General features: G+C 39.3%; 1 protein-coding gene across 1 annotated transcript in view; it reads left to right on the forward strand.

Moving 5' to 3' along the window:
- The window catches only part of DGKQ (diacylglycerol kinase theta), a 92,330-nt gene that overhangs the window by 35,224 nt on the left and 41,323 nt on the right, over positions 1-15,783 (forward strand). Inside the window, exons 4-7 of the mRNA XM_050328894.1 lie at positions 4,076-4,161; positions 4,871-4,996; positions 6,389-6,542; positions 10,453-10,521. Of these exons, the coding sequence (XP_050184851.1) occupies positions 4,076-4,161; positions 4,871-4,996; positions 6,389-6,542; positions 10,453-10,521 (435 nt within the window). The remainder of the gene's footprint in view (positions 1-4,075; positions 4,162-4,870; positions 4,997-6,388; positions 6,543-10,452; positions 10,522-15,783) is intronic.

The following is a 15,783-nucleotide window of genomic DNA, read 5'->3' on the forward strand; positions in this document are numbered from 1 at the left end:
CAAGCAAAGCAAAACAAGGAATTAATTCACTGCTTCCCATGGGCAGGCAGGTGTTTATCCATCTCCAGGAGAGCAGGGCTTCATCACGTGTTACTTAGGAAGGCAAAGGGCATCACTCCAAACATGCCCCCCACCTTCCTCCTTCTTTACCCCACTTTATATGCTGAGCATGGTGTCATATGGTCTGGAATATCCCTTTGGTCAGTTGGGGTCATCTGTGTGAGCTGTGCCTCCTCTGAACCTCCCAGGCACCCTCACCAGTGTGGCAGTGTGAAGAGCAGAAAAGGCCTTGATGCTCTGCAAGCCCTGCTCAGCAATAACAAAAACATTTCAGTTGTCATCACTGTGTTCAGCACAAATCCAAAACACAGCCCCGTACTAGACACAAGAAAGTTAACTCTATACCAACCAAAACCAGCACACCATTGCAAAGGAATTTTTTTCCAGATGTTTCCATTTAAGTGTTCTTAAACAAGAAACACATGAAATTGCATGTTATATTTAGGTATTACAAAGGCCCAGACTTTTTTTTTCATGGTTCACTGAAGGTTCTGAATTGTGTTCCTCAAATGGATTAAACACTTTTCTTATTTTGTGTGGTGTGACTTGTTTTGTATTCCTTTTTCCAGATACCAACAAGGCTACAACTTGTTTCTCTTATGCTTTTCTAAAATGTGTCTTAAAACGGGCAGTTGAAATTCATAAAATGAACAAGATTCTTCCTTTACTCTTCAAAAATGCTTTTGGAATTTGCTTTGGAAGTCAACTATTTTGAGCTGTAGAGCTTTTAAATCCAGATGGAGATGTTGAACTTTCTTGCGTTTTTTTGCTTACTTCTAATGACTTAGCTTAATATTACAAGTCTACTGTTGGTTATGATGTTCTCATCTGATATTGAAATTAAGAACTTTACCATAATTAAGAAAAATTTTCGTGAAAGGAAATTGAAAGTTTTCAGGCAAGTATTAAATGCTGAGGGTGCGCAGGGGGGCATCTGTTCTCAGAAATGAGCATTCATGTATATTAATCCCTGGTGAGATAAGTACATGCACTTCATTGGCAAAAATTACAACAGTTGGACTCCAAGTTCTGCTGACAATTACTAATTGCTTTGGATAGCTATTTTTACTACCAGAATTCTACTGGTGTCAGCTGAACATGGACTCATGATGGTAAGAGTTGCTCTCCCTTTTCCTTCCGAGAAGGGCTGGAAAGTAAGAAAGAGAATTTTTTTTTAAGTGTTGAAAACTTTACAAAAGTTTCTTATTAAGCATTGACCAGGAGCAGCAGATTTACTGGAGAAGGAGGCAGTTAACATTTTAAAGGTTCTCTTCCAAGTTTATGTATCTGTAATTAATCAGCTTGGGGTTTTTGGCAATCATAGAGAAATTCGCTTTCCTGGCTAGCTTGAATAGAAGATCATCATTCTGAGTTAAAGAATTACGGAAGGGCTGATAAAGATGAATTTTCTTTTTGTAGGGCCTCTGATTTGACTTTATCTTTACATTCAAAAACTGGATCTTTCCCACAGCAGGATAGCTAGGGAAGGGATTAACTCCTGAGACACTCATGCCCTTCACATGAGCACATTTCTTATTAATTCTGAGTTCAGGTTGGTGTTAAGAGCAACAGATGTGAATTAAACCAAGGGTAAAAACCTCTGTGTCTTCCTGCAAAGTACAGCGAAGGGAAGAGTGTGTCTGAGCTAGCAGAATTAATGATAAAAACCCAATGCTTTTGTTAATTCCTTGAAGCTGTAACTTGATCTACAGACACTTCTACCATTACCAAGGACATCACTCAAAGCTTGCCTGGTAGTTGAACTGGCAAAATGGTAAAATATTCATATTATAACTAACAGGAATAGGTGGAGAAATGTGAATGAAGGAGGGACTGTCACAGCTCATATAGAAGTTCTTGAGTGCAGTAAAGGCATGCAATATGGGCAACTGTATGTGAAAGTTTGTGGTTGACTTGGTCAAGAGTTTTTCCTTTGATGTGGTGGTAAATTATGATCTTATGTGTTCTTAGAAAAAGGCAGTATTTGTTGTGATCACCTTTTCTGGAGTCCAGAGAGCGATTTCAAAGTAACATGTTATTCTCTATTTTATTTAATACTGTTTTCAAGATATTTTCAGATAATGTGGTTAATGTATGCAGTTGCTGTCTTCCAATCTTCAGGTTACAGTTTTCATATTTTTTTAATATACTTGGAGAAATAACCTGTTTGACTAAAACAGAAAAAATATTTTAAGAATTTGATGCTTGTCTCTTGCTTTCATTTCTTAATGAAAAATCAGATGCCTTCCCAGAACACTTGTATACACAAGTATTTAAATCCGCTACAGGAGGATCTTTTTTATCCATCTCTGTCTATGAGGTCCATAAAGAACCTTCCTAACTCTTGCAGTAAAGAAGCTTTGTATTGAGATCTTTTAGTAGTATTTTTTTGGTGAGTTGTCCTTTGCAGCATAGCTGCAGATTCTTTTATTTCATATCCGATATTTCCAGTCAACTTTTAAACAATTTAAATTATTTCAAAACCAAAAGTTGCCTAAACCTTTATAGGATGCACTAAAACTTCTTCCACCTACAGTGTCTGTGGGAGCAAGCTGAGTCACTCTGCACCTGCATTTAGTTAACCGGAATCAAAAGGGAGGCTCGACCTTGGCTAAGTGCTTTGAAAGAGAGAATGTTATGTTCCTCAAAGCTGAAAACCCCTTTGAATGGTCTGCATGATAGCGTGTGTGTTTTTCTCTCGTGGCTGAACTCAGCCACCACATGATGCGAGGTGAATGTGTGGGATCCAGGCACTGGTTTAGGACGATCCTGGGAATTCCGATTAACTAAAAGGAAAACACCAGGTGCTGTTTGCGAGAGAATATGAATAAAGGGGGAACACCAAAGAACGATCAGTGGACAAGTCCTGAAATTGAACTCTGTGTGTGCAGCTCCATTTTCTTTCAGTGTCTGTAGTATTTAACACATATTTTGGAAGACAGTGTTAAGCGTACTTAGGAGAGTGCTCTGAAAAAATTATTTCCTTTCTGTGGCAATGAAACAGTGATTAAATGGTGATTAGAGACATACTTGAGAAAATTATCTGAGATTAATATACCAGTTTATTTGGGTCATGTCTAAAATTAAATCCATTGAGCATCATCTCTCAATAAAAAGGATTTATTTCCTGAGTAAAACATGCTTTCTGGCTGTTGCATTCTCCCTGGGATTGACATTGTCATTCTGCATGTTCTGATGTCATCTCACTTCACAAACACAAGTCCATGCTGATGCAGACATGCCATGTGGGTCTATGGCCGATCTGAACACTGACGTGTCTCCTGTGGCCCATGAGTGAGGCAGGGCTTCTGGCTGTGAGCAGGAGAGGTGGCTACAGCCTTCCTGCTCTTTTGGTGCCATGCCCCTTGCTTTGCTGGAGCTGGTACTAAAACATACCTTGCCTTTTGTTCCCTTGTGCTCCTAACAGCTCCAGGGGTGGAGAGCAGAAAAACGTCTGCTGTTTTGAACCCTTTAACCAAGTGCTTGCCTGCTCTGCAGCAGGGCTTGGAAAAGGCTTTCTAAAGGGAGTGGAGTATTGATTCAGGAAGACCACTGTTTTATACTCAGGTCTTGATGATATTTGGATGCAGAAAGAAAACTTTCTGTTAATGCTTCTGTCATGTGGTGTTTTCTTGTATTTGGTTACATCAAAGTAATCTTGAGGCACAATTATACTGGAGTAGGCAGCAGTTCCTGTGAAACTGCAAGACAAAGCCAAGCAGTTGTACAAATTTAACTTGCTGTATTGGAGGAAATATGACAAGTGCTTCTTATGTGCGAAATTAGCTCAGCCTTTCCTTATACTTTTGCATCTTTTTACACAGAGGAAGTGGAGCAACACACAGGACAATGCTGATAAACTTCTTTATTGTCTGTCTTTGCTGAATGTAAAGAGCATGAAGGAAAGAAAGTGTGGTGTGAAAAAGTGGAGGGGTATTGGAGGGAGGGAGGAGGGAGATGCAGAAAATCCTGTGGTTTCCAGCCTAAGGAAGCTTTCTTGTTTTTATGCTTTCAGTTTGTGAGCTACATGTGCACACAGACTGTATCCTGTTTGCTTGCAGTGACTGCCGGCAGTGTCACCAGGATGGGCACCTGGACCACGTAAGTGCAGATGCCTCTGCAGGGGAAAGTGGTCATGCATTTTTGGTGTGAAGGCCTGGACTAGAGGAGGGGTAGTCCTTCACATGCTGCCAGTTATCAATCCACTTTTATTGGCAGGAAAAGGAAATGTGTGGTTTCAGAATGTCTCACAGGCAGGGAAATGAACTTAAATGCTGATACGTTCACGGTGCTTTTGAACCCTTGCTGCAAAGTCTGTGCAATGTATACAACGTCCCAATTTAAAATAAAATAAAAAAAAAAAAAAAAGCATCTTTTATTAAAATCGGCATTGCAGAAGGTGGCGTGGAACTCTTTTTTTCTGTGTGTTGAGCTGTTGGCTGAATTGCATCCCTGGCAAACATCATTTTGTCCTGCATTCTGACCGGGGCAAGACTGCCTAGTTTCTTACCTTCTAACAGTAACATACATGCAAAGTACTGGTATTTCAGGATTTTTTTTTAAAGGTTTTTTTTTTTCCTAGTGGACTGGGAAGAAAAAACACTATGATAAGCTTCTAATAGTGTTAACAAACTTCTTCTTTTGGTGAAATGTAAGATTGTTCAAATTCATATTTATCATGAGAAAAACTTAATGTCCTAGTCTGTGTTACTGTTTCTTCAGAGCTGTTTGAATTGATGACTTCAAACTTGGACTGAAGATGCTGCTGTGTCTGTTTGATGTAATGCTAAGTCATGATGTGTCCCCTCAGGATACTTACCACCACCACTGGAGGGAGGGAAACCTTTCTTCAAGTGCTCGTTGTGAAGTTTGCAAAAAAACCTGCGGGTCTTCTGAGGTGCTCTCCGGCATGAGATGTGAATGGTGTGGCATCCTGGTATGTTGTGCTGCTGCATATATTTGTGGGAACCATATATATAGGTGCACGTGCTTATTTAAACACCTGATATAATTTATTTGTAGACTGTATAAATATATTTTATATGCACTTTGTATATACACCTATTTTATATAAATATATATATTTATGTGTTAGATGGAAAATCTGCCTCCCAGTCATTTTAATGAGCAACTTTAAAGTTGCAGTTAAGCTTTATGTAAATGCAATTTAATTAAAATTTAGCAGGGACTAATCAATATAGATTTGTGCTTAGAAGCCTGAAGTCACTTTTTCTGTGTTAAATCAGAATTTCTTTCAAGTCACGTGAATTCTGCAAGGTCAAAGAAAAGACCTTTCTAATATGTTTACTCATATTTCAGTACAGAATAGGTCTTAGCCTGTGTGGTTGGAATTTTTTTAAGTTGTCAACATCACTTTCTGTGGTTTTCCGTTCATATCACGCATGTCTATTTCCTGTGCACGGTGATGGTACCCTTCAATAACCTTCATGAAAGCCACAGGTTTTCACATACTGACACACTGTGTGCTGTGTAGATAACAATTGGCCCATCCACTTAATGCCACCTCTTATTAAAATATGATGAAAGTGCAAAGTAACACCTAATGAGGTGAGAACTGAAGAGCATATGTAATATATCATTAATTTGACACTTACTGTAAGAGGAGGTACTCTATGTAATAATAACTTAAAATAAAATTCTGAGGTTATTCAGTATTTCAGGCGTGATTTGAATATCTTTTTTTAATATTGTGGAGTTTGAATTTTAATCTGATTCATAATTTCCAAGGTGGGAGGGACTGTCTTTGTGAAGAGTCTAACAAATGTAGCATGCTATATGGCCATACATACAAAGATATGTGTATTCAATAATGTCAGAAGATCTTGCAGCAATACAAATGCAGAAAACAGCCAGTCACACTTTGGAATAAAACTTGAAACAATGTTGTCTCTAAATCTGCAAGTGGGTAAGACAATACTGCTATTTTCAAGCTATTCAGTATAACCTGTGCACCTTTCCTATTTGCCCCAGTAAATATCTATATGGAATGGAAGATTCAGAGTTTGAGACCAAAACTTTAAATTTCTCCATGTTGCTGTATAAAAACCTTTAGTTTGTGATGGACCAGGTTTGTGATCTTTGAAAGTTCTTCACATATTAAGACTTCCCACCGTGGGTTATGTAAAAACTGAAATGAACAAATGAAAATCTAGGGTGAAAAAATGAGCCATTCATTTCATGAGAGTGATCAACAGAAGATCTATATACGTCCTAACCTGAGTTATGCAATTCCAGTCATGTTTTGTTATAAACAGATTTGTTTTCTTTGTGTATCACTGAAGTTCTTAACTGATGCTGTTATTTATAGGCTCATGCTGCTTGCTACGTAATTGTCACACCAGAATGTACCTTTGGAAGATTAAGGAATATGATTCTTCCTCCAAGTTGTGTGCAATTATTTTCTCGCAACTTCAGCAAATTGCATTGTTTTCGAATATCGGAGAATTTGCAAACAGAATCAGGTAAAAATTTCAACGTGCAGTGCAACTCACTGATGAGTATATTTAACCTTGTGTTGTAATTCACTGAAGCATATTATTGCCAATTTTTACTGGCTTTTGTGGCAATACTATAACTTCTTGCTATTTCTGGGGACAGGTTAGAGGTTTTGAAATGCCCACTAGGTGTGCAAAAAGTAGAAACTTCTGTTTACTGGTACAGGGCAATTTGTTGACTGTTCTTGAAACATCAAGTGCACAAAAGGTGAAAAACTAAAATCTAAAAATTTGTGGTGTGTTATTGTTGCTACAAATGCTTACTTCTCATGTCATGCATACAGATATTTTTACGTGTCTCTTGCATTAGGCATCTGTCCTTTTAAGATTTTTGTGCTGAAATGAAATCATGTGTGTAGCCAGGGTAATGTTCTGCTGCCATCTAGAGTGAATGTTTAACAGCTCTTTAGGAACAGCAGAAATTTTTTTTTTAAGTATTTTCCAATTACTGAACTATTTTCCAATTTATATTTTGATTGTTTTGCTTTTGTAAAGCCATTCTTTTGGTGCCTGAATACAACAGGAAGGGACATAAAAGGTTGGCAAAATATGGTTCATGAAAATTAAATACTTGCAACTGCACTTTTCTCAACCTACCAAGTTGCTCTTGAACTTTCTGAATGAAAGATCCCAAGGTTATAGCAGCATCTGCTAGTTCCTTTCTTCAGTATTTTAAGTGATGGAAGAGAAGGGTTTCCATTTCAGGACACACTAAGTGTATGAGATTATGTTATATTCAAGGTTTTTTAAAGTAATAATATTTTTTATATTTCTTTAGTCAAAATGAGTGTGTTGTACTTTGAATTGAGAGAATGCAGCCATTAGCTGGTGGTCGGAAGCAGACACTTAGGGATAGGGAAGTATTCACTAATTTAATTTGTGGCATTTCCGGTCATTTAATATGATATGAAGAAAAAAACCCAAAGCAAATAAACCCCACCATGTTTGGAAAGCCAGAATGTGTTTTTATAATCCTCACCCTACATATAACATAGATATAATATAGCAACACCCTGAAAAGTCTCTTTTTTAACACCAGATCTCTTCTCTGTGGCCTGTTGAGAATTTCTGCCCCTTGGGCTCAGCTCCCCATCATCCGGTGGGCAGCAGCTTCCCAGCAGGGAGCAGCTGCTGATACCCAGGGGAGCAGGGGCCAAGTCATGTGGATGCTCCCCTTTCCTCCTGCTGCTGACCCATGGCATACCCATGAATTTGATGGCTTGACATCTTCCTTTTTTTTCATGGTCAGTGGACCACAGCTGTGACTCAGTGCAAGGCATGAAGAGTTCATATTCATGGTGTGGTCCCTGCCTTGCAGTCTGCTATGCATGAAGTGCTTTGTTCTGCTTTTCCTTACCTGATGATGGTATGTGATGCTTGGGTTAGCACCTAGGTCCTGAATGTACAGGTGCTCGTAGGGTGTCTTCACATGTGACTCCTTTTACACCATTCACATCCTACTGAGCCTTGCTGGAGTTTTGCCATTCTCAGTCATCTGCTGGAGATTGGGTTGCCTGTAGGTCCCCACCAATAGCACCAAGTACAATCACTGTATGGCCTTTTCCTCTGCCCAGATTCTTCCTCAAAGGCGGAGCTGAGAATTGTCTTAAATTAATTCTCACATCATCTGTGAAAGGGAACTCAGTGTCCTCAGTGCCCTGGCCTCATGGTCCTTCTTGTTACTCATGTTCACAGAACAAACCTGCATTTTCCTCCAGAAACCCACTAGCTCCTGGCACGTTCTGAGTTAGGTAGAAGTGTCATGAGTCTGGCAGCTCCCTAACACTCTGCTAGGATGTGTTTGATGCTCCTTTGAGCGCGAAACAGCTCAGGACCACTGCCCTGGGAATTGCTGCTGCTTTTCCAAGTGAAGGTGTAGGCTCTGGGTGGCAGATCACAGATCCCATTAAAGATTGCATGTGTGTTAGGGATGTTTCAGGGGAGCAAGGTGCTCCTTTGTTGGAGAATAATTAGCATTTCCATGGGACCCATTGTGGAAGCACACTTATTCGGAAGGGGCATGCTCAGAGGGTGCTCTTCTGTTGCCACAGCTGACAAAGGACATCACCCAGATCATTATGGAAGACAAGTCTGAGGTACCAAAGAAGTGTTAGCAGTTGCCTGGATGAGTTAACTGCTACAGGCATAGCTCTTCCCAAGATGGTGTTTGGGAAGTGTCAGTTGCCTTGTCCCATGCAGTAAATGAGCACATGCATCATCCTTGACATGCTGGGGAGCATTTGTCCAGATTGCTTTTGTCACTGCAGTAACACTCCATGACGGACGTTCAGCAAACATTTCTGTGCTGAAAGAGGCTTTTCAAAACTCTGGAGCTACCAGGGGAAGCACTGGGTGGAGTAGTTATCTCCCCTTCCTCCAACTGGCTCCCATCATAATGAATTTTAAAATAACTCATTGAACTTCACTGGAATAGTTTCAAGATGCTGTTAGCATACATATCCCTACTATCCTGACTGAAGGAGAAAGAGTAATAAAAGATGTTAGCTCCTTCCCATCTAAACTGAGAAGAAGGTTGGGAGCAATCAGGAGCAGTCATTTCTTATTGTTGTATTTACATACTCTTTTTTTTTTAACCTGATTTTGTCTGAAGTGAAATTCAAGAAGGCATTCAGCTTCCTTTTATTTCAGGGTATTTCAAGCCCACACTGTCTAAATTTCTCTGTAATTTGAAACTTGATCTCTTTGTCAGCTATAACAGGGAAAGTATTTCAACACTTCTTTTTCTATTTTAAAAGCCCCAGCCCAAAAACATTATTGTTGATCTTTCTTGCAGTCACTTAAAGCAATACACAAATGTTCAATAAGTTACCTGGTGTTAAGTTTAGGACTCCGGCCTAGCACCCTTCTTGACATGCTGTGATTCTGCTTCTTTGAAGGTTTTCCTGCTTCAGGATTTTGACTTCCCCAGTACCTCTTTTGCTCTGAAGATCTGTCTTTACTAATATGATTTTATTTTTTCATTCTTTTTTTGTGCTTTGATTTCCTGCTTTCTTCGTCAGCTGCAAGGCATAGGTTTTATAAAGGTGTTGCCTGCCTTATATTTTTTGAGAGCTTTGCCTCCATCCCAGTCAAGACTAGGATGTGTGGGGGTGACTGGGAGTTTCAGTGGGTGTGAGTATGAATACCATTATATGATGAGCACACCATGTTGTGTTGCATGCTATTGCTACCCTTAGAGGAGAAAAACTGATCATCTTTGGATTTGCACTGGCCTTCTTGTATGGCCACGAGTCAGGAATGAGAGTGCAGTCAGGATGTTACCTTCACAGAAGCAAATGTAAATGTTCATAGAATTTATTTTGATCTTAGTGTTTTGTGTGGAGTTTTACAGGGTGCATTACTAGCTGACAAGTTAGCTCCCAGCTTTCAGTGATAATGATGAGCTGCTGCCAAAGTCCTCTTCTGAAGAGCAGCAATTTCTTCCTCTTTGTGTGTCTGCAAATTTGTTTTTCAGTTGTGGAAATTACTTACACCTGTATTTCTGACTGTAATGCTGCTACTTCAATTCCTGGATTGATTTGGTGATTGAAAACTTACTGGAAACCATGTGTACCTCAGTCATAGATAAACACTGCAGCTTTAGAAAGGGAGGAAATGCAGTAGTTGCAATATTAAAGCTAATCATAGAAGGATCTCAGGTATACCTTCACTGTAGTTACACGACAATGCAGATTTGGGTTTTTCAATGCTGTTTTTATTGTATTATTATAGGCAGAAAGGAAAGTGTGCTTTTCTGTCTGGATCATTTCGTGCTAGCTTGTTTGGTGGAAATTGCTCTTAAATGACAAACACCTTTTTCCTCCCCTGTGGTTCAAATTAACAGGAATTCTTTCTTTAAATGTTTCTGTTTCCACAGATGAAGATGATGATGTTGATGGTTCAACGCAGGGATCAGCAAAAGATGTCCAAATTTCAACAGACTCAAGTAAGCAAAATTTTAGTAAGTGGGGAATAGTCGCCCATTCCAGTCTTTATTCATATAATCTTAACGTATATTGCCTTATGACAAAATGTTAAATGCCTATTTTTCTAATGCTAGATTTTAATTTGAGGTTCAAAGTTTTAGTCCAACACATTTATCCAAGGCCTTACAAATATCTTACAGCTATTTTCAACTGGTAGATGGGCATAAGTGATAATCTGTTCATCATCCTGACAAAGAAGTCATTTCTCTCACCTTGGTAACTGAAGAAAGAAAATGTGATGTTAGCAACCAATAGATAAACAACTAATTTAAAGGGCAGACAGCATGTCTTTTTAAAGCCTTTTGCTTTTAGAATTGCTGGATCCAAATCTTACTAAAGGCACCAGGTGAATTTTTTGTTTGTTTGTTTGGTCATGTTGCAGTAATCAGAATTGAGAAGGGCAAGTTGCTTCCTATTTTGTTAAAGTCTTAAGCAACTCTGCAGAGTTGCCTGGAGTTGGTATCAGTTTTCAGAAAATGAAGTAAAAGCACAGCTTAAGGGCATCTTGCCCCCATATCCATATTAGTAACTAGAACAACATGGTACTTGCTACCTAATGTAGCTGCATGGATTGTTGTAAAAAAGGAAATTTCAAATCAATAAATACTAGTTTATTTCTTTTATTCCTAAAGTTCTTACAAAATTAGGAGGTTAATCATGCAAAACAGCTTGGTAAATAACTCAGTTATGGAAGTGATCTCAAGCATCGTCTTAGTTCCCTTTTTAAAATTTGAGGCTGGTGTCTCTTAATGATTCTAAGTTATGATTCACCACCATGCTTCCTTATTGTGGGAAAAGGCCCTGACTAACTGCAGGTTGTCTAAGAAACTTTCACTTTTTCCAGTGTTTTGAGTGACTTAAGTGGTTGAGTGTGAGGACTCTGGCATTTCAACAACTAAGCCTATTTACCCTTTTGACTGTCAAAGAGAGCAAATTAAGTATTCAGATATTCAGCTGGATTGGTTGAAAGTACTATTACAGGCCAGTTCAGCTTAAGTTTAACCTTCCCAAAAGAAGGGGAAAGATGTGAAAATCTGGGGAAGGATACAAAATTCAATATGTCGTTTGTTCATATACACTGTCTGGAGAAAGCAGCAGTAGATGGTACGTTTTCAAGGCTCATCTAAAGTATCATTACTTGTGTTTTAAACAAAACAGTCACATTAAAAAAATTGCTTCCCCTTAATGCATTTTCACAAAACATAAGACAATATACAGCCAATAACTTTGCTATGATTTAGAAAGCCCAATAATAACCACACTGACAAAAAGAAACAGAAATAGCATTTAATGCTAAGACAGGACAAACTGTGGTGATAAGATGCAAGGCATGGCCATGCAGTACCAACAAGCAGCCTCTTTAAATGTGACCTGCTTCCTTTATCTCCTTATCCCACTATTTTCCCATGCTTCTTTCCCTAACCACTTTGATCTCTCCTTTCCCCTGCCTTTGGTTCTTCTCCTAAACTTCCCCTAACAACTCTTAATACCACGCCAGAATGCTTTTCACATGCATCTCTTTTTTTATGTTATAGGGGTACACATTTTAAAAAATAGTGAAAAACAAGTCAGAAGAAATTGAATAATATTGAGATGTAAAGACACACTTTTTCGATAGGAAAGAAACCAGTAGAAAAGGATGCAAAGACTGTAGACTGATACTGGAAGATTTGAATTAGTGGTCTACATTCCCTTTTGTTTCTTTGCTGTTGTAATAGGCTTGTTGACTGAAGTGTAAAGCTAAAAGATCTAAATCTTAATTTTGGGAGCTTAAGTACATTAAATCAACCATGAAATTTAGCCTACCAAGATACTGAAACCAAAGGCACAAAATTAACATAGATTTAATAGACAGTCGGAGTAGGTTTGGAAAAGGACTCTCCCTGCCCTGTGAGTTTCTCAGCACTCACTGGCTCCACGTGAACTGTCTGATTCAGTGAGTGTCTGTCTTACACAGGACAAAATTCAGCCATCCAGAGAAAACCCATTCTGGAGGAGGTTTTAGAGGAATCTCTTTGAGGGAAGAAATGGGGGCTGCAGTGTTGTCAGCAAACACAGCATGTCCTTCCACAGCCTCAGTTTTTCCCTGACAAGTGAAAGATAAAATGGTTTTGTTAGACCCAAGTCACTGGCTTAGAGCTTGCTGATGTCTTGTCTCAAACCTGCTGACAGTGTGGAGGAGACCTTCACTGTAGACCTGTGAGCAGGAACAAACTGTTTTCTGGAAGAAGGAAAGACGGCATACTGGGGAGGGAATTTTCCCGTTAAGATAAATAGGAAAATGTTCAGCTTTCATAAGAAGGGTCACTGTGTTCTGCTCTAACTGCTTACAGATAACTGAGCATGTCACATTTTTCTCTGAAACATGGTTTGAGTGGATTTGAAGCTGATGAGACCAGATAGAGTGGTGATACATATGGCGGATGATTAGAGAAGCTCTAAAATCCAAGAGGAAAAGGGTGAAGAAGTGGCTACCAGAGTGGGAGGATGGCTGTTAATGCAGATTTGTTTTTCAAAATTGTCTTGAAAATAGGGGAGTTTGAGCTGCTCACAAAAACAAGTTCAGAGAGGGGACACACCTGCAAATAGCTCTCCTGGAAGATGAGGAGCTGGAGAAAGCAAGAACCTAGGATTCTGAAAGATTGTCTTAAGGCCAGTAAGAGAAAAAATACACAGGTCTTACAAAGCTTACTGCTGCCTTGTAGCTTATGAATACTCATACTGAAATACAGCAAAATTTGTTTTATATATATATATACAGTGTTGTAATATGAAACAGCAGTAGAGAAGAAGAGCAGAAAGCATGTAGATAACAGAAGTTTTGTTAGGAAGAATGGTTCTTGGTAAGCTATGTTGCTACAATTTAGTCTTTTAAGAGTGATTTTCACCAGTAGGTTTGGTGTAGACCTCTAGCTTTCTTCAGTGGCTAAAATATTCAGGACAGCATCATTTTCCTATCTCAGTCACAAACCACATATGAGTCTTTTCAGAAGCCATGTCCAGTCTCTGGAGATGTGGAAGTCAAAGGGAACATGAACTTTGGACTCATCAAATGTTGCTTATCCTTTTCCCAGGAAGACTTGGTATCTTAGCCTCCAAAATCAAATCCCATAATTTGGTAAATTATGCCTGGGGTTGACCTTTTGTAGTTATTTTCCCCTTGAAAAGCATAAGCATGAATAACAGGTTATTTTCAGCTCAGTATCCCATGGTAAGAAAGTAAGTTATGTGTTTTTCAGGAGAAGGTCCTGATACTGTGTCTAATCCAACAGGAAAAGTTAAGATACTTACCAGTGAAGTGTCAGCCTTGTGAAACCATCAGTAACGCCTTTAAATACCAAAATTTGATATGTACATCTGTTGCATATTAGCCCGGGTTTGTTATTTTTAATATATATGCTAAGTAGGTACAGACTTCATTTGTGTAATTGGATCATTTCTTAATATTTAAAAATTGGAACAGGTGGAAGAAAAAGCCTTATCTAACTTTAGAAGGGGTTGTAGTTGAGCTTCTTGCCAAGGCTGGTTAGACAAATCAGACTGGCCAGAGACACCCCTTAACTTAACATGTGTTGAATGTGCTCTTGAATCAGTGGGGAAATGTCTTTCTAGATGACTACTTGCAGTATTTAGCTGTTTATTTTTTTGTTAATGTGCTCCCAGAAGCTCGTGTGCAAGCAAGCCATCTTTCATCAGGTTGCAGCAAAGGTGTCCCTTGTGAGGAGGGCAGTGACAAAGTTAAACATAATTTTTGTTCTGTGTGATGGATACCAGATTAACTTAAGGAAACAGAGCTGACCATAAATGTGTATTTAGCTAAGGAATATGCTTGAGCTTAGGACACTACTACTGCTCTGTAGATCTAAACTTCTCCTTGTAAACCAGTTTTATATATAAGAGTCAAGCCAGCTTTTTGAACCATTTGACTGGCCTTAAGACACGGAGAGCTCATAAAAAATTCTCCAGTTAAAATTGCTGGGGATTCTCTCATGCCAGCTAGTATGTCATAAGAGCAGACTACAAAGGCACTTCAAATGAAAACATGTACTAGGACTTGGATGAATGTTTTTATTCTCAGATGGTTGTCTACCCACTGGATTGCTACAGATAACAGTGGAGATTTTGATAATGTTATTAAAGTCCGTACTCAGAACATCAGCTCTGCTGTCAGTAACCAGTGTTTGCTGTGTTTTTATAAGTTGTATTAGCGCTAAAGAAGGTCACACAGGACACAGTGTGTCTTTTTGTTAAAGTTTGTCTATGCTACAGTTACCATGGTGATCACTCTGACAGAAATCTGTTTCTAAAGGGTTTTCACTTTGTCTGGCGTAAATCCAGCAGGGTTTAGAGGGGTGGATCTTCTGATGCATGCTGTAGTCTAAATGGAATGGCAATAGTTTCAAGGGTACTGTAGAAGTAAAAGTGAATGATATTTAAATCTTCCTTATGTTGTGACTAAAAAGAATTTGACAACAGATGCAACCACTGCATAGATAATTCGAGAACTGAAAATCCAAATTCACCTCGTAATAATGGCCAGTCTTCGCGAGCGAAGATCCGGGGAAGGTCTTTCCACCTTCCAGCCTGCGCATTGGATTTTTTAGGTGAGACACAGTGTGCGCGGAACTGAGCCCACCCTTTAATCCTAAGGTTCATCTGCCGGGGCCAAGCGAGCTTGGACGGTGGCAGCGAGGTCCTTAGGACGTAGGTGGGTTGCCTTTAAGGGCTAACGAGCCCCACCTGCCCGGGAGTGGCCCTGACCGGGAATCGAACCCGGGTCTCCGCGGTGATAGCGCGGCGCCTTTACCCCTAGACCACCAGGGGCTGCCCACCTCGTAATACTACTTTTCATATTAACAAAAATACTTGAAAAGTCACCCCAAATTCACCTATCCAGTAGCATTATTCACTTCCATTGCTGTAAAGAGTGTACATTGCACATGGAAATTGTGTCATTATTTTCCTTAAACAGACACAAAAATTTTCAGGTAACTACTCTCAAAATACTACTGAGGGAATATTGGAAAGAGGAAATCAGAGCTGTGCTTCCAAAGGTCATTCTTCTTGACAGGGACCAGAAGTAAACCTGCAAAACCAGAAGACCAAAGATCTGTTGTGTTGTAGATACTGTGTAGAAAGACAGGAATTTTTTTCCTCCTTCTGCTTGGCTTTCATGTAGGATTTAGCTGTTTGCCTTCCTGCTTAAACCCTTTATGCTTTCA

Source organism: Myiozetetes cayanensis, unplaced genomic scaffold, assembly GCF_022539395.1.
Source record: "Myiozetetes cayanensis isolate MyiCay16 unplaced genomic scaffold, myiCay2020 scf4, whole genome shotgun sequence".
NCBI lineage: Eukaryota > Metazoa > Chordata > Aves > Passeriformes > Tyrannidae > Myiozetetes > Myiozetetes cayanensis.